The sequence below is a fragment of the Onychomys torridus genome, chromosome 21 (genome assembly GCF_903995425.1).
Source record: "Onychomys torridus chromosome 21, mOncTor1.1, whole genome shotgun sequence".
Taxonomy (NCBI): domain Eukaryota; kingdom Metazoa; phylum Chordata; class Mammalia; order Rodentia; family Cricetidae; genus Onychomys; species Onychomys torridus.
In genome coordinates this window covers 31,068,601-31,087,477 of record NC_050463.1, presented here as the reverse complement: position 1 = coordinate 31,087,477, position 18,877 = coordinate 31,068,601, and the positions used below count along the sequence as shown (strand labels likewise).

General features: G+C 44.9%; 1 protein-coding gene across 1 annotated transcript in view; it reads right to left on the bottom strand.

The window, feature by feature from the left end:
* Alk (ALK receptor tyrosine kinase) overlaps positions 1–18,877 on the bottom strand; it is a 700,596-nt gene that overhangs the window by 487,108 nt on the left and 194,611 nt on the right. The window contains exon 2 of the mRNA XM_036170695.1: positions 6,656–6,772. Within this exon, the coding sequence (XP_036026588.1) occupies positions 6,656–6,772 (117 nt within the window). The remainder of the gene's footprint in view (positions 1–6,655; positions 6,773–18,877) is intronic.

Below are 18,877 nucleotides of genomic sequence, written 5' to 3'. Positions count from 1 at the left end.
TCTCCATCCACTCAGTCGCTCAGTAGATGCTCCAGAAAGTGGCTCTTTGTCATGATCAGAATTTCCTTGATGTCCCTCTGTCTTGGTTACATTCTATTGCTGTGAAGAGACACCATGGCAAAGGCAGCTTTTATAAAAGAAAGTATTTAATTGGGGCTTGCTTATATTCAGAGCGTTAGTTTATTATCATCTTGATGGGGACCATGGTGGCATGCAGGCAGGTGCTGGAACAGTAGCTGTACCATGATCCCATCCTGGGCAAAGAGACAATGGGCCTGGCATGGATTTTTGAAATTCAAAGCCCACCCTCAGTGACACACTTCCCAAGAAGGCCACACCTCTTAATCTTCCTAATCCTATCAAATAGTGCCACTCCCCCGGAGAGTGACTAAGCATTCAAACGTGAGTCTGAGGGAACCATTCTTATTTAAACCACCACACCCTCTGAAGCTGTGCTTTCACAGGGCTCAGGTCTAAACGCTGAGCACATTCAGAAGCAACTACTTCTTTGGCCTTGTCCCTGCTGCCCCTCCCAGTTCATCTACACTCTGCATCACAAAGCTGAACCTGGTCTTGCATATGTATTAGTGTTCTCCTTACCCAGAATGCCCTCATCACTGGTCTCTTCTATGTTCCTGGAGTCCAAGTCCTTGAGCTTAGTTGTGCCCATCTCTACAAAGTCTACCTCTCTGAGTCCTCTAAGGAACTGGATTCTCCTGCCTTTGTGTCCCAGGGTGGTTTGAACATGCCTCCACAGCTGCACTTATCATAGAACAGACAGGGCTACCTCTTCCTCCAGAGTCCCTGGAAGGAAGAGAAAGGATCCCATTCGACTTTATCATTGACGTTTAGAACACAACCTGGTACACAGTGGTTGCTCAATAATGAATGCTCATTATCATTCCCTGTGTTACTGGAAACACTGTAAGTGGGGGGAATGATCTAGGCATGTGAAGATGCAACAATAATCAAGAGAAAGGTCACAATTTGAGTGAGTATTAGGGAGCTACATGTCCAGGGGTGACAGCTGTTTCATGCTAGCAGGATAAGGAATATGTGACAATAAGAAATCAGTTAGCCATGGAGATTCATCCCCCGCCCTCCTTCCTCTCTCCTGTCTCTTTTCTTCACTGTCTGTGACAAGTATTTTCAGTGGGTTTCTCAGGACCTGTTTTTCTCATATGTATGCTAGTTGGTCAATCATTCCCTTCTCTTTTATTCAGACATTTTTCCTCTTTGCCTCTCCTTTGCTCAATGCGCCTTTACATAAAATGTTCATTCATATTTATTCACTGGCTTTATGCATCTTCATTTTTAAAGGCATATGACTAAGAGGAGCACTTTAAACATGCTTCTTCTAAGCCAGCTGCTTCCTATTGAATTTTTGTGGATTGATTCCATTGGTTCCCAGCAGGTCATGGCCTTGAGGTGACAGATGGTCCATGTTCTTGGGTCTTGTATGACTGCTGGCATTACTGTTCCCTCTGGGACCTGGAGTGTTTGGTGAATGCTTTTTTCCAGAGGCTTTTTTCTTGCCATCTTGCAGATAAGAATACAGATGTATGAGCAAGGAAGTAACTTGATTTCTCAGCTCAGTGGAATGGGGCTGGGAAAGGAACATGAAAGGATCTCCCGGACAGGGCAGAAGAGAAGCTAAGGAAGCTTTCAGCCATGACAATGGTTCATGGGGTAGGCTGGGGGCTGCCTTTCAGTGACGCCAGACTCCTGGAAGGCCAGGATGGCTGATTGTGGGCAGTCACATTAAATATGTAATTCCAGAAATATGATCAAACTGTCTTCCTGCTAGACCTCTGAAGTAATTCCCACAGGGAGCTGGGGAATTTTTGTTTTCCACTTTTGATTCTGTGTTAGGTTAATTTTTTTTTTGATAGATAGATTTAATTGACCCAGTCTTTTCAATCAAAGAAATTGATACATGAATAGGTCGGATAGTGGTGGTGGCAGGGAGAGTAATTAAAAAGTCTAATTTTTCTTTCCAAAAGCACCAGCCCCTAAATTAGATCGGTCCCACTGGTCCCGAAAGAAGACAAAGTTTCAATAGAACTTTTATTCAAAGCCCAACAATATCTTCTGTAGGCTCAAATGTCGGGAGGAATGTTTCATTTTGTGAGAGCCAAAGCTGTGGACTTGGGGGTGGTGGAGGATAGATGATGGTTTCAACTTCATGCTTAGGGATGCCATAACAAAGCCCAACAAACAGGACTCCTTAAAATAAGGAATGTTATTCTCCCATAGTTCTGGGGTAAGAGGCTTGAAATCAAGCATTTGCCAAGGCCATGTTGCCTCTGAACTCTGGAGGAGACTCCAATCCACGCCTCTCTTTCAGCCTATATAACTGCCAGCATCCTTGGTGTTCCTTAGCATAAAAAGCATGGCCCTGGACCCTGAATTTTTAACCACAGGATGTTTGGTGCATATCTGTGCCTGTGGTTTCTCTTCTTATAATCCCAGAAGTCATTTCATATCTGGGCCCAGTGAATCCCTGTGTCATCATTTTAACTTGATTACAGCTGCAAAGATACTGTGCTAAATAAAGTCTCACTCACAGGTACTGGGGTCTTTGGACTTAAACATATCTTTTGGGGTAACATAATGCAACCCATAATAAGGATCATAGTCTGCAATGGAAAAGTACATAAGAATGTTTACAGTGCCTAGTGACACAACCCACATGCTTCTTGGGAGGTGAAATGCCTAGCTTGCCAGGAATGGTCTCTATTCAAAGACATTGGATGCTTGTTCTACAGATAGCCAAGGTTGTGTACATCAGCCTGATCCTTCAACTCCAATGCTAGGCCATGCAGGAAGAGCGAATGTTCTCTATGGTTCATCTCTGAAATAACTTCGTGATATGACAGAGCTCTCAGCGTGGGGTGAATCTGAGGTTTTTTTTAGTTAAAAGTCCTACAAACAAACTCCTTCCACCTTCCATTGACTTATCTGTAAACATGGAATATGAAATAATTTCCCCTCGCTACAATTTCATAACTATAATTTCATAATGCCACTTAAATGAAAAAATGCATGGCAGAGGGTTTTGTAAAGTACCACAGTTTTGAAAAGAAAACAAATGAAAATACCCTTTGCCTTGGTCACCTGGGGAAGATTCTCCAGTTATTCTGTTTAAAATATTGATCCAGGAGTTAGGAGTATAGCTCAGGCAGTAGGGTGCTTGCCCTCCAAATATGAGAACCTGAGCAAAACGCCAGCATGATAGCTCATACATACAATCCCAGGGCTGGGTCAGTAGTGACAGGGGGCTACTGGGACCCAGTGGCCAACCAGTCTAGTCACTGGTGAGCTCCAGACCAATGAGAGAGCCTATTTCAAAAGAGATGGACAGTGTTCCTAAGTATGAGACCCAGGGTTGGCCTCTGACATTCACACACATACACTTGCACACACACAAACACACCGGTGCACCCACCAATGATAAAGTAGAATACTGATCTGATTCCTCATCTCCAGAGTGGGCAAACATGAGATTGGAAGTTAGGAAGAACACCATCTGTCTTTGTGGCTCTAGAACCCAAGGTGATCAAACTCTCTTTGCAACCCCAGCAGCTGTATTCTTGAAGCATCCAGTGGGACCTGATGGAGGACACTTGTATCTGTGTGCCTCCTCAGAGCCTAATCCTTCAGCCAAGCCCATAACTAAGTCCACAGGCATAAGAGCCAATGATAAAAGGAAATACAAGGAGGAAAATCTGTCTTCATATGTCCTCTCTGTTTCAAAGCCTTGGGAGAGGAATGTGCAGCTCCCAGCGCCCCATGATGAAATTAGCTGACTATCGTCATTCAAGACAGAAGCCAGAGAGAGCTGGAATCTGATACTGAATGCCACTGAAGAGAATATATTTCATACAACATAAAAGGCCCCGACGTAAATTAGAAGAAATATTGGGAGCCTTCAAAAAGGTAGGTCAAACTTTTTCCTCAAGCAGATAATTACAGGCTTGGGGTGAGTAAATCTTATTAGCCCCTTTCTACTTCGTCTCTTCTCATAAAACACTAGCAAGAAGAAAGCCACTCTCCAGTCAGGGTGGCCTGAGAGAGGACTGGCCTGTCTCTGTCAATCATGTCACCCGTGGCTGGGTTGTTGATACTGCTTTCTCTGCCCCCATCTGTCCACCAGGATGTAGTTTAAGTCAAATGTGAAGTTCCACCCTACACTGGCCAAGACTCCATGATGTCTCCCCATCTGAAGAACTATCCCTTTAGGCGGCAATTTTCCAGTCAAATTTCTCTGCCCATGTTTGAGGACTTAAAATTAATGAAGTTGTTAACATTTCTGAAAATGTCTTTCCTGGCAGATGAAAGGTATGGATTTATCACCCATGAGCCTGCTGGCCTTTTTGATTCATAGACATGCAGGCTGAGCCCCACAAAACACCCCGAGGAGATAGGAGTCTGGCCCTCATTCTGCCATTAGCTTTCCCTGTGACAGGTCTCAGGGTGAATCCTCAGTGTCACTCACTGGCAATGGAATTAGCTGCCTGCAGAATTATTTATCTGGCCTATGAACTCTGAGGTCAGGGCCCAGTCTTACTGATTTTTGAGTTTGTATCAGCTCCAACATCTGGCTAGCCACATTGATGTGGAGAAAAAAGTGCAAGGAATGATGGAGATCCTGCAGTCTCCATGAGTCCTACAGGATGAAATATGGCAAAAAGATGGAAAGGGTTGGGAAGCATCCCTATAGTTCACCAGGGAGCTGCCAATCATTCTGTCATGAGCCAGCACTAACGATGGTGCTGACTTTGATACCTTGGTCCAGCGTTTGGACACTAACTGACCAATGGTTTGAGTCTGCTCAACAAAGAAGGGAAATCACAAGGTTCTGGACCATGAGGATGTTTTGACAGGGATCTTAGGAAACATCTTGATCTTTGTTTTTGCCCCAGTTGTCCCAGCCTTCCAATGTACTAATAAGGAAGGTGGAGCTCAGAGAGGGGGCATGGGTTTACCAAGTACAATTGGTAGATAATTGGGTCCTCATAAACTCCCGTGGCTTTCTGCCTTTGACCTGCGACATCCCTCAATGGCCTCCACAGGGAACCAATGGTTGCTGTCTATGATATGCAGGAGCTGACTTTCAGACATTCTAAACTTTATAAAAAGTTATCCTATAGAGATAGTGAATGACACTGAGGATTCCAAATGTTATCTGAAGACCAGTTATAGCACATACCTGGTGACGAAACATCAACCACACCAAAGACCAGCTTTCAATTATTTATAGATACTTCTTATTGTAAGATAGCGTTTGTGTGTCTGGTTTAAGTACAATCAAAAAGAAACTCTAATTTGGAACCTCCCAAAGAACCACTGAGCCTTCTCTCCCTCCCTCTAGGGATACTAAGGGGTGGTAAGCACCACCTCAGCTCAAAGGAGAATCCTAAACTGCCCAAGGGGTTTTTATGCATTTCTTTCTTTCAATTTGAAATGGAAGGTGCCATTAATACAAGCCAAGACTAACTGTGTAACAGATGAGGGGTGGCAGGCTTCCAATGCGAGCTTTTCTGCAGTGAGTGGAACATCTCTGTTAGGTGTACTTTAAATAGGTTAGGCCCAAGGGCAGAGACTAAGGAGCAGGAATAGGTAAATATGCCCAGAAGGGCATCTAGAACTCAGTGCTGCACTGGGTTCATAAATACTTAATTGAATTAGGTTTGATGAGAGAATGCTATATCGGGAAGCCTTCTTCATTCATTCATCATACATAAGCCTTTAGCAGTACCTTCCAGGGGAGGGATAAAACGGGGGAGTAAACACAGCACATTTCCTGTCCTTGAGGAGCTTACACCCAAAGAGCTGAAGAAATGAAGGTGCTCCCCAGAAAAGCCCCAACTCTCCTCTAACCCTTATGTTCCAATGGCAGAGCCCCTTGCCACTGTGATCTTTTCAGGTGAGCACTGAAAATGAGTCAACACAACTTCCTGAGGGTTCAGAGGACAGCAGGTTCACAGGTGGAGTTGGTGGCCTCTTGGGGGGAAACAGCACTATAGGCAAAGAATACCAGCTTTGTGCCTAGCGGGGCCCACTCTCTCCGTGGGATACCGCTAAGATTGGTTACCGCATCTGTAAACATTGGACTGGACCAGTTCTCTTGATCTCTGAGGCTGTTGTGCCATCAAATCAACAGAGATGATGTCAGATAGCCCGTTTGAGAACAGAAGTTAGCCAAATACAATGGAGTCACTGAAGAGGCCCTGGAAGACCCACGCCCTTCCTAATAACAATCCCTTCTTAGGAGATTGTGGTCTACAGAGATGCTAAAAGTAAGAACTTTACATCCAGAAAGCTACAACCAAATACAAATAAATGTCACATCGAAGGAACAGTGAAGAGATACCAGGATTCCATGTACCAGGAAGGTTTGGAGGAAGGACTATGTGAACCAGAAAGCCACTGGCTTCCTCCAGGACTCACAGTGCAACATAAACATCTTAGCTGGAATGGTATGGTGGTATTCTTGCGCACTCTTTTAGGACAGAGGGTGCAGTGATATGTGTTTTGCTATAGGGGATTAAGGGACTCCTGCATCACTAGTGATCTCGAGTGGAATCTCAGAACTCCCTTAATGACAAGACAGTGATGGTGTGTCACAGAAAACTGTCAAAAATACACTTACCGTATCGGCTGCGGTGGGACAGGAAAGGGAAGGAGTCTTTCATTGTCCAGGTCAGATTCCATACAAAGTTACCAGGAGGGGAAGGCATTCCTGAGAGTGACTTCAGGGAACCGTGACCTGGACACAAAAACAAAGGAGAGAACATTGACCCTTGTGCACAGGATGGGTCTCATAGCTGTTACTCAACATCAGTCCACAAGAAAGTCCATAATAGGTTCTCGGGGTACTTAGTAGAAAGGTCAGCAAAGGATGACTGAGGCACAAACAGACAGAGTTGACCTCAGGACAGTAAGGTACATTTTCTATCAAGGGGAGCCATATCTGAGCAGTCTGAATACTGTGAGCAAGCCTCTCTGCAAGATGAACTGGAAGCCAGGCAGCTTAATGGCTCAGTCTAATAGCTCTATCCAAAGTCTATTCTGCTGGTAAGAATTTGTGCAACTTTATAGAGAACTCCGATTCATCTCATTCAAATAATGCCTCCATCCCCACACTCAGGCTTGTAACTTCATCCAATGTTGTTTGCTTGGGTTATTGCCTTATCAATGAGAGGGTTGAAATTGCACTCAGAGTTACGAGTACTTGACAATTATGTTATTTTCGGGGAGGGATAAAAAAAAAAAAAAGCTGTGTTATGGGTTTCCCACATCCAAGAGGCCAGAGAGCCACAGAGAATGAATGCTTCGGATTTGCATGGTGGGGGGGGGGGGGCGGGAGGATTGAGGGAAAAGAGCACAGTGGCATTAGTTCTTTATTTAACAGAACCTCAAGTGGGTTTTGTGGTGAGAAGTCATTACAATCTATCTACAAAGCAAATGAGCACACTCTACATGCTCACACACCGTTCTTCCCTGAAAACCCCCAGATCCATCACTATTTGCTAATGTTTTATGGCGGGCAGAGCTTTTTCCCCTTAAAGAAGGAAGAGTCTGAAAATTAGTTGTTTGGTGGATAGATGTGCAGCGAGGCTGAGGGAGGAGAGGAGGAAAGATGGGAGCTGGGGCTTCTTTTGCAGTTTCCATGGTACAAAACCCTGCTCATCCTTTAGTCCTGTTACATGACAGTCACAGCGTGGACACTTTCCCAGCTAGGAATCATCCTCTTCTTTTTTTTTTAGGTGCCACAACTGGGGATGAAAGGGCCAAGTGAGGGAACTCAGACCAGAGCACAGGCCAGGCTCTGCCCTGGGCCAGCTGACCTGCCACTCCAGCCAGCTGCAATGGTCAGGCACCTGCAGTGCACCCGCAGAGTCAGTCACAAGAGGAGTGGCCAAAGCCCTCCCCCTTCTGCCTTGCAGCCTCTTAGACACCGTCTGAGTCAGCAGCACTTCAGGACTGCAGACTGTCTCCAAACCAAGGCAACAGGAACAAACCGCAGGTTGGGAAGACTGCTCCATCAATACAGTGCTGGCCACGTGGGATGGTTTCAATGCAGAGTCCCTCCTCTCCCTTCCTTTCTGAATCGACCCCATGTCACACGCTTTGAAAATCTCTGGCCTGGGTGCCCACAGCTGTCTTCCCTTGCTACATCCTCTGATCTCTCTCTAGGCACTTGGGTAAAGCTCACAACAGGGACAGACACTCCCCCAACTCTTAACAGGCACCCTCTAAAAAAAGAACCATCTCTGTCCTTCTCCCACAGAGCTGAAATAGAAGCACAGACTTTTGGGTGCCCAGAGCAGAGATCTTCGCTTTCCTCTCGCATCCGGTCTATAGAAATCAGAATGAATTTGGAGCTACCTCTTCCTGCACCATTTCTACAGAATGGCTCCGAGGAAGCACATGGTAGGGCCACAGGAGTGACGCAAGTGAGCTCTAGGGAAACGCTATCTCATCCGTGCTGCTTTAGCGAGAGACACTAAGACTCCGACAAGAGAACACAAGGCTACATAGTTCTCTTAGGCAGGGCTACACAGTTTACAAATCAATAATATGGTTGTAAGTGATAGCATACTCTGTAATGCCAGCACTTGGGACACAGAGGTGGGAAGATTACAAACCTGGAGCCAGGATAGGTCACACACACACACACACACACACACACACACACACGAATTAAAGATAGTAATATGAATTAAGCAGATGTAGCTTTGGTACTACACTGAATATTTTAAGTATACGATTTTATTTACTTCTTACAATAATCTGTGGTTTGGTATTATTGCTCTCCTCAGTCTGAAGCTGAAGAAACCGATGTTCAATGAGACGAGATACCTTTACTAAAGACAGAGACAGTAGGCAGGAAGACATCAAAGAGTCAGCTGACCAGGTTGGCCTGATGCTAATGCCCAAACTTGTACCACCACCGCACAGGGGTCCCCCACAAATCTTTGCAAAGTAGATACTGGCTCTCTACCATGCCTGCCAGGGCTCCTTAAGTAATGTTCAAGGTCAGAGGTTACTACCAAGCATGGCCACAGTGTGAAGGGCCCAGGAAGATGATGAGAACTAAGCCCCTGCAGTGAATGAGTATGAACAGAGTGAGCAGGTCTGCACTGAGTCATCCGCCTAGCTCCAATGTGAAGCCCTTGAAGAAACACCAAGACTGAGCCTCAGCAATGTTTGCTGATGATGTCATCTTTCACACCCTTTCTGTTTGGGAACAGCATTTACTTTTTCCTGGATGAGAAGGATCCAGGGGATGGGGTAGACTTCAGGAAGCACTTATGACTCTCGGAGTGGGCACAGAATGGCAGATGACTTTTTACCTGGAAGAGGTCCAGGTAATATATTCAGGGTGTTTTTTGTTTGTTTTTTTAAATGTATCTGAGAGCATTCAAAAGGAAAGTGTCTGGGGGTTGAGTCATAACGCACCAAGGAGACGTGGAGATTGCTGTAGCTTGTCCCTATGATAGCACTTTACTCATTGTTAGAATCCACCAAGAATGCCAACCAATTGTTTGGCATCCTCAGAGTTGGGTATTGGAGAGAAAGCAGGATGTTTTATACTGCCTTAACGGGAACTCCCAGAACTGTGGGCTCATAAGAGCCTCTAGAAGGTCCCTAGTGTAGGTGAGTACAGTGATCCGCCAGGTGAAGCTGGAGGAAGAGCTAATGAGAGAGCAGGCAGAAGGACACGCCCCCACAAACCCTGAGAATGTGAATACCAAGGAGAACAGAGCCTGCACAAATGGAGCTGCTTGCCAAAACTGGAGGCATTGGGACAGGAGCAAATGCTAATCACAGTTCATAGAATATGCATCACTTTAGAATACACAGATTAAAGAACCCTCATTGAACGGTGCCGGGTAAAGGGGCTGTAAGCTTCCTTCGGAGTTGCTACCCCTTCCCATCTTCAAGATTCCCGGTGGGATGTGAGCTCACCATAAAGAAAAACTATACCAGGAGAAGCAGGCCATTGAATTAAGAGAAGGGAGGGAACGATAATCCTAAAAATGCAAAGAGAAAGACCACCGGCCCAAATCCTCATGGCCAGACTAATTAAAGCAAGTCATTAACCAAAGCGAGCTTTAAAAAACTTGTATAGGAAGGCTGCTTCCCCCGAAGTCAGGGTTCAAGAGGTCAGCATGGGACATGGGCAAGGTGTGAGTTTTTATCGCTCAGAAGGAGGGGGTTTTCAAATGGAGGATTTGGCAGGCAAATTGCAGGGACTTACAGGAGCAGCATAACCTTTTGAAACAAAGGCAAGGTTGCAAGATGGTTACAATAACTTCTGAAACAAAGGCAAGGTTGCCGTTTCCTGGAACAGGCAGCACAGAACCATTTGCAGTTAAGGTTACAGGTAGGGCACAGCCCTATCCCGAGAAACAGAAGTTTAATCATAAACAGGAATGACTCCATTTTGTCTAGTTGGGAAGATGTGAATATGGCTACTGGCTAAAACAAGAAGAGTCTTGGACTCCAAGGGATGAAGAGTGTAAAAGGGAAGAGAGAGGAGAGTGGACAGGAGATGAGCCTTCAGATGCCCAAGTGAGCCAGGATGGCCTAAGGAGACAAATGGGAAGAAACACATCTGGACTGAGGGATTATTGATCGGATGCTGTAAGAGTTTTTCCCTCTCGAATGAGTTCCTAAACCCTCGTTAGGCTCTGTAGGGAACTGAGAAAGAGTCAAGACCTCCAGCTCTCAATACTGCTCTCTTTTTCCTTTCAACCAGCCCCATGCTGTCCTCAGCTGAGACCCAGGGTCCATCTCTTCATATTATTCCTGTGCCCACTAGCTTAACGAGTTTGTCTCTTGCTCCCTCACTGATGTTTTTGAATCAGCTGCATGTGGTACTGAGGAGGGAAGAGGAATACACAATGAAGTTGATAAATCTCACTTTAAATGCACCACCAAGAATGCCCAGGCCTGCTCACAAACTCCACTATATCCTCTGGCCAACCCACACCGTTCTAGCACAGCTATTTCCAACTTCAGCTTTTTGGAGCCCCCTTTCCTCTCCTCTCGTCAGCCCTGTTTTGTAGCTCACCAAGGAAGCAGAAGAATATGTACTCATGACCAGGAATAAGAACCTGGGTGGACTGCCATCACTCCTGTTTGAAGGATCCACTGTTTATCCTCCTCAGTAGGATCAGCCCCTTGCGGAAGGTGCTAACCTCATCCTTGAAAATTCTGCAGCTGCAGTGGATGCCCCTGGCTCCTGCATCAGTGGTTTATCCTCCTTTACAAAGTACCAAGCTGATCTTGACCACAGAAAACATGAACCATCTTTAGGAAACAAAACAACTCCCTTGACCTCCACAGTCTTCTCTAGCCACTGACATCACAAATCTACAGCTAAATCTCTTCAGAAGTTTGTCTCTACACGCTTCCTTCCACCTTCCCTAAAATATGCTAAAAAGCAAGACTGTGTTGCTTCTCCAAGTCAAGGTCACTGCCAACTCCAATCTTGATCTCATAAAACCTCTATGCAATGTTTGATCCAGCTGACACATCCCTACTTCTTAGACTTCTCACATCACAGTTAGCCATGTAGTCCTTGGATACTTCCTCCACTGGTGGTGGTAGGTCCCACTCATTCTTCTTTGCTTGATGTTCCAGACTGAGCAGGAAGAAGTCTCCGTGTCCTGCCAGCCCTTGCCAAGGAAATTCTGTAGCTAAACATTGTACTGTGCCAACTAACAATGATCAACAACAAAGAAGTTCAAGGTATCCAGGACCTAACCGAGGAGTCTTTGCTGACCAATAAAGAGACAGATTTTAAAGGAACTTACAGCAAGCTAGACCTACACATTCCTTCATAGGTACATTAGCACCTTCAAACACTCAGATTTTTTTTTTCTTCTTGGAGAACCACTCAGTGAATTTCTCCTTGACAGATGTGTAAATAAGCTCAACCTTAAAGAAAAAAAAATGTAGGATATTTGCATTACTTTTTGAGATTTATATCTCCATTCACTCATCTAAAAGAAGAATAGATCCACTAATCCACGTCAGATCTCAATTTTCATACCTGGTAAGCATTTCAGACATCATAAGGGCTAACCCAAACTGTTTACACCTTTTACCTAAACCTGATTTCAGAGGTTAACACAAATGCTCGCTCAGCTGCTTAGGGCAAAAGCTGAGAGCAGTCTTACACCTCCTGTCAATCCATCCACAAATCGTGATGATGCTACTGGAACTGTATGCTTTCTTATCTTTCTCCCCATCACCTTTCAGCCTGACAACTGCTGTCTGTGGAAACCCAGCTGGGTCCCCTGCAATCTGTCCTTCACACATCAGTCAGATTGACAATTCACCCCTGGAAGCTTCTTTCTATAGCCTAGCTTCAAAAGACTCCATAGGATCTGACCCCAGCTTATTGCTCTGATTTCCTTTCTAACCATTTTCCCCTTCCCCACAAGCTCAGTCTTAGAGGATTCCTTGCTGTTCCTCAAACTCATCCAGTGAACTCTTACCCCAGGACTCTGCATGGGTTCTCTCACCTCACCTCAGAAATATGTGGCCACTCCTTCCGTTTCCCTCTGTACATGTGCCTACCCATGTATGTCCTTAGACACAGCACTCACTCTAAAATTTCCCAGGGGATTTGTAAGGGTCAAATGAGACAACATGGGAATAGGATGGACCAGTCATACCATCCTGTGTGTGTGAGAGAGAGTGTATGTGCATGCCCACGTGTGCTCCATCACATGTACTTGCATGTCTGGAGGCCGAAGATACTTCTGTTGTTCTCTACCTTATTATTTGAGACAGGGTCTTTCCACTGAACCTCAAGTTCACCAATTTATTAGGTTATTCGGCTAGCAAGACCACAGGATCTGCCAGTCTCTGGGTCCACAAAGCTGGTGTCACAGAGATACCCCACCACACCTGGCTTTCACACTCATTAAAACAAGTGTCTGAACTCAGGTCCCCCTTGTTCTAACTGAGCCATCTCCCCAGGCCCCTATGTCTTGATGGCTTATGCTTCTATCTCCGTGGTAGAACTGTATATGAATGGAAATCCTGGTCCCTTTCCAATATCAAGGAGAGCCTGTATTGATCAACACGATGTCCAAACATCAACATGCTTGCCCAGAGCACTCTTCCGTTATTCACTAGCTAACTGTTGACTTGGCCAATTGTCAACCGTCTTGAACACCCAAATTTCAGCCAGTAAGTTATGTTTGCATTTCAGATCTTCATTTTTTTTTGCATGTCTTGTTGTGTGTCCATTAATCCAAGCCAGTGCACATCATACAGTGGATTTATCACATTTGTGTCAACAGAAGAAATAACAAGCTATGCACATGTGCCAGTTATTTACATGGATCACTCAGAACCATGTTTTACAGACTTCCATCAAGAAAACGTAACAAGTGCCTCTATTTGAAACACCACTTGGGGTACTCCTGCCATCTTTGTCCACATTTTACTTATTTATTTTCCTTCTAACAATAAAACAATCACTGACAGCTTGCTGGTTATTCCCCCCTCATTTGAAAACACACTTAATAATGCATTATTTTGCAATGATTTTGTGTCACACAAGGCAGAGCCAAATGTGGCCAAATAAATAGCCATCTAGATGCCAAACAGTAGTAAGCAAGCAGACTGCAGAGCCGGCCTCATGTGGGGACTGGCAGCTAGGGGAAATGGTATGGGTATTCACTGAGCTAGGCCCACACCTGTTCACTCAGAGGAACATTCTTGGTGAAGTCACTTGACTGTAAGTATAACCTGTGATGATGAGGTTCTGCAATAGGCAGTGAATTCAGTCTAAAATGAAAAGATGTGATTTTTTTTTTAAGAGAAAGAGAAAAAGGGAGTTAGCAGATGTACTCTTTGTCCTTAATGACCCAGACCTTCCCACACCTTTTCGGGGCTGGAAATGTGGGTTTGAACTAGCTGCTTGCTAACGACACCTCTGGTTCATACACATTTGGCTTTCTATACTCGGCTTTCACGTTTCCTTCCAGCTGGTTTATTCAGAGAGGCACTATTAGTATCAGGGGTGGAATCTGAATGGAAGGAAACAGGCCCCACTCCGGCTCACCTTTCTCAGAGTTCCACTCCCATCCTGCCAGAAACATGGATGCTCTTTCTTCAGAGCTCAAGTCCTGAAGCAAAAATGACTCCCATAATATTCTCGCAGACCATTGAAAGTCAGCTCTAACACATGTTCCTTGCCTTTCCCCATGTCCCCAGAGGTCCTGTTTATAACTGTGGAGTTCATTCAGTGGTGAAGTGCATCTGTCTGCCCCAGGAAAACAGGTACTCCTTGAAAAGGCTCAGCATTAAAGAACACCACAAAACACAAAGAAGATCACTACTGTGGCCTCTGCTCTCAGAGTTAATTACCCAAATTAACTACTGCCAAAAGGTAGCTAGAGATACACCAGGAAGGGAATCCTGTACACAGTACAGGGAAGCCTTCATACATTAATGTATGTAAAATCAGCATGTAAGCATGTAAATCTGCAGCCTGACATGTTGACCACGTTTGACACCTTTGTGGTGATTTGGATGAGAACGACAATGCCTAGGCTCATGAGTTTGAATGTTTGGTCCGCAGGTGATGGAACTGTGTGGGAAGAATTAGGAGATGCGACCTTGGACCTTGGAGTGGGTATGTCACTACCTCCTACTTGTGGATCAGATGTAATCCCTCAGATACTGTTCCTGTCACATGCCTGCTTGCCTGCTACTGTGTTTCTCATTGTAACGATCATGGACTCTCACGCTCTTGAACTATGAGCCCCAATAAAGGTGTTCCTTATAAGTTGCCTTGGTCATGGTGTCTTAATGCAGCAATAGACAACCTTTTCGTTCTTTCTCCATTCATATACTTTTACATATTCTATAATACTGTTATTGGACTCTAAGCTTTTGCCCAATCTAATATATACCTGGAACATCTGTCCTCATCTCTGCCTCCCTATAGGCTTTTAAAAAAATCTTTATTCTCTTTCATTTTTTTTTCATTTTCTTCTCTTTCTTTTCTTCTTTCTTTCTTTCTTTTTTTTTTTTTTTTGAGACAGAACCTTGTTACATAGATGGCTGGCTTTCTGAAATTATATGTACGTGTCACCACCTGGGAAATCCATTTTTTAAAAGATCAGCCAAATCCATGGCCCCAAAGATCCCCATCTTCCCTTAACTGGACCCCCAGCTTGGGCCAAGAAAATCTTGAACTTAATCCCTGCCTGCTTGGCTATTAAGGCCCCCAAGGACAGGCATTTAGGCAACTCTTCAATCATGCTGTATCAGCCACCTTGGATGCTTATGATCATGCATTACAATAGGACATTAACGTCATTCACAAATCCTAAGTTTCAGATCTGTTGTTCATGTTGAATTTCATTTTTCGTTGTCTTTCTTACAAAGCTGGAGGAAAAGATTAGGGGAAAATGTTCATGGATGCTGTAGTTTTGCGTTATGTAGAACAGGCTGCACAGTGTCAAAGACAAAGTCAGATCAGGGCCTGAATCTATCTCATCAGCTGACATATCATATCTACGTAGGCTTCTAGTGACTGACAATTCATGGCCAAAGTCAAATAATGAAGACTATACACTTGATGCCCTCTCTTTCTAAGTTTCTCTCTTTCTTTGGACAATCCTCATCCGTGTCATTTTGTCTTAACTAGAGATGACTTCATTGTCCCAAGCTGCTCCTGACCCACCTATGAGCCATCTTCTCTTGCTCTTGATACACTTAGTCACTGCACCAATCCTCCATCATCTGGACTTCAGTAGCTGTAGAAGACTAACTAGCAGTTCACTAATCCAAGAGAGTAATAGAGAGTACGTCACTCTCTAGGTGACCTGATTCGTAACACATGCCTCACACGCCCACACTTGCACCCACATCCCCAGAGCCTCCATTAGCAGGGCACCATGGCTGCCTGTTCTGGGTCTGTTTCAATGGCTTGCTTATGCACTGCTCTTTATGAAATTCCCTCCACTGTGATCTCAAACCTATTTTCTCCCCCGAAAATATGTTGACTAGAATAATAATCAAAAGAAAGACTTTGAACTGCCACTGGGCCTTTCATCTTGTGATCTCAGAGAGCTTTACCAGGTACTAAATAATTAATGTGCTGAAAGTGACACAAAGATAGGGCGGCCTGCAAAATTAAGTCCATCAACAAAAGGCCTTTCTCTTCTGGAGCAAGGGAGTAGTTATAGGGATAATCACCCACTGTGAGTCCTGCAGTCCAGGGATGTTGGACAAGAGGCTATAAACCATTCAAGAACAATTGTCTCTTCTCTTGACCTGTTTTGAGCTTGGAAGTGACAGTTACCAGGGCGACCACTGAGATCATGCCGCAAACACTCTGGGGAAGGCGTGGACCACATTTGGGAAGGGATCTTCACCAAGGAAAAGTGACAGTAACTACTTGTACATCAGCCATGACATGCTCTCCAGTGCCATTCATGCTATGAAACCCACAATGACCCTGTTGGTTGACCTCTCTTTTAAAGATGTAGCGATTAAGGCTCAGAAAACACAACTATCCTACACAAGGTCAGTGTATTGCTCTTCTGATTGTTGTGAATTAAAAAAAAAAAAAAAAAAAAAAAAAACCTGACAGGAGCAATTTAAGGGAAGAAGGGTTTCATTTGGCTCCTAAGGCTCCATCATGGTAGGAAGGCACAGTGGCAGGACCATGAGAGGTGACTGGTCACATTATGTCAACAGTCAGGATGCAGAGAGAGACAGACAGACAGACGAACAGATGAATGTTGGTACTCAGTGGCTCGGTGTTTTTCCCTTTTTATTCAGTCTGGAACCTGAGCACATGGGGTGGTGAGGTGGGCCTTTTCTCACTTAAACCTCTATAGAAGCACATTCAGAGACATGTCCAAATTCAGTCCAATTAATGATGAACATTGATCATCACAGTCCAGTAGTCAAAAATCATTTGGGTAGAGCACATAATTGCCATCCTCAGATTTGTGGGCCAGTCAGGAATGCCACTGGGCAACACAAATCGCCTAGGGAAGGCTATTTCCTTGGAGTACTGGGACATTGAATTCAATACCACAGAAGGAGATGGATCAGATCACAGAGGCTTCCAGTATTCCTGTAAATAAGGACAGAGTACTTTGGGTCAGCCAGGAAGGTGACCTAGAAACACACACCTTTGGTCATGACAGCTGGCTCTCCATAGCCTTAGGCACATGCAACACTGTTTCCATGGCAACTACCATAAGTTTGATGCCCCTGGGCCCTTCAGATGGGACACTGGCTGGTCCACGTGAATTCTTGGTGTGAAGAGGCCACAATCCAGAATCTCTCATGCCCACCACCCAGAGATCAGAAGCAGATCTCTCACAGATGGCTATGCTAGGTAGAACCCAGGTTTCTGGGAGCAAGGATGCTCCTTCATGACCTTGTGAAAGCTGCTTAACCTTTCTGAAGTTTTGTCTCTCTTCATGTAAAACAGAACTCATCATGATTTCCCATGCAACTTTACAGATGCTCTGAGAATTGATGAGACAGTGTACACAAAGCCCTCGGGCTCTTTTGAACAAAAGTACACCAGAAATCCTTGTGCTGTTACTAAGGGGGCGCTGTCATGGTGATACATATTAAAGCAGTCTTCACCTATATTACTAAAGTAAATTTGGCTTGGATTAAAACAGATTGGCCAACAGCCTAATTTGCTTTGCCCTTCTCTGACATACATCTCCCTTCTGCCTCCATTCATCTTTTCCTAGGAACAGCAGTTGTCATTGCTACCCTTGACCCCTATCGAGGAGCTCCAGAGTGACAGTTGGGAGGACCTTAAAGGCGATTTGTCTGTGTTTTCCCATCACATAGACAAGGAGGCTGAAACCCAGGGAGGCACATGCTTTACTCAAGGTCAGCTCACCATTGAAGCATCAGAATGCTGGTCGCTTTCTCCTCTGTTTCTCCATTTTGTGCCTCCCGAACTGCGGACATAGTGAAGAAAGCAGGATGGGAAAGAAACAGGGACACAGGTATTCTGAAGCTTGAAAACTATAGATCTGATGCTTTCTGTAACGCTCTCGAGCAGAAAAAACGAAAAAATACAACAAACAAACAAAACACCAACATTTAACCAATGTAAGAAGCAATACTGTGTGAGTGTGTGTGTGTGTGTGTGTGTGTGTGTGTGTGTGTGTGTGTGTGTGTGTGTGTGTGTGTGTGTGTGTGTGTGTGTAGATGGCACCTACTGTGCCCATGCCAGACCTTTGTGAAGTGTCTTGCAACAAATAGAATCTTATTATTCCCATTTTTCCCAAGGGGGACTGAGACTCGAAGAGACAGATTAACATGCCCAAGGCCTGGGAACCAAAACACACACAAGCTAAGGTCCTGAACATCTCCTAGGCATCCAGCTCTGCTCTTGGGAGCTAAGCTGCCTTGGTGAGAAGCAGCAAACACCACCCTTGTCTTAGTTACTCTTTTACTGATGTGAGAAAGTACCTGACAAAGCCAGCACATGGGAGAATGGCTTTAGTTTGGCTCATAGTTCCAGGGCACAGCCTGTCATGGTGTGGAAGTCAGGAGCCTGAGGGAGGAGACTGCACTGTGCCCACCATTAGGGAGTAGAGACTGATGAATGCCGATGTTGACTTCCCTCTCTACTTTTTATTCAGTCCATGAAGTGGCTCCACCCCCATTTATGGTGGGGCTTCCTTCCTCCATCAACCTAATTTAGATATCCACCCCACCCCACCCCCGAGGATCCTTTCCTAGATGGTGGTGGGGCCTGTCAAATGGACAGTAGAAGTCATTACGACCCCCTTGGAGCTTCAGGATAAGGAGCCCAGAGTGTGGAGAGCAACAGTGAAGGGTTGAA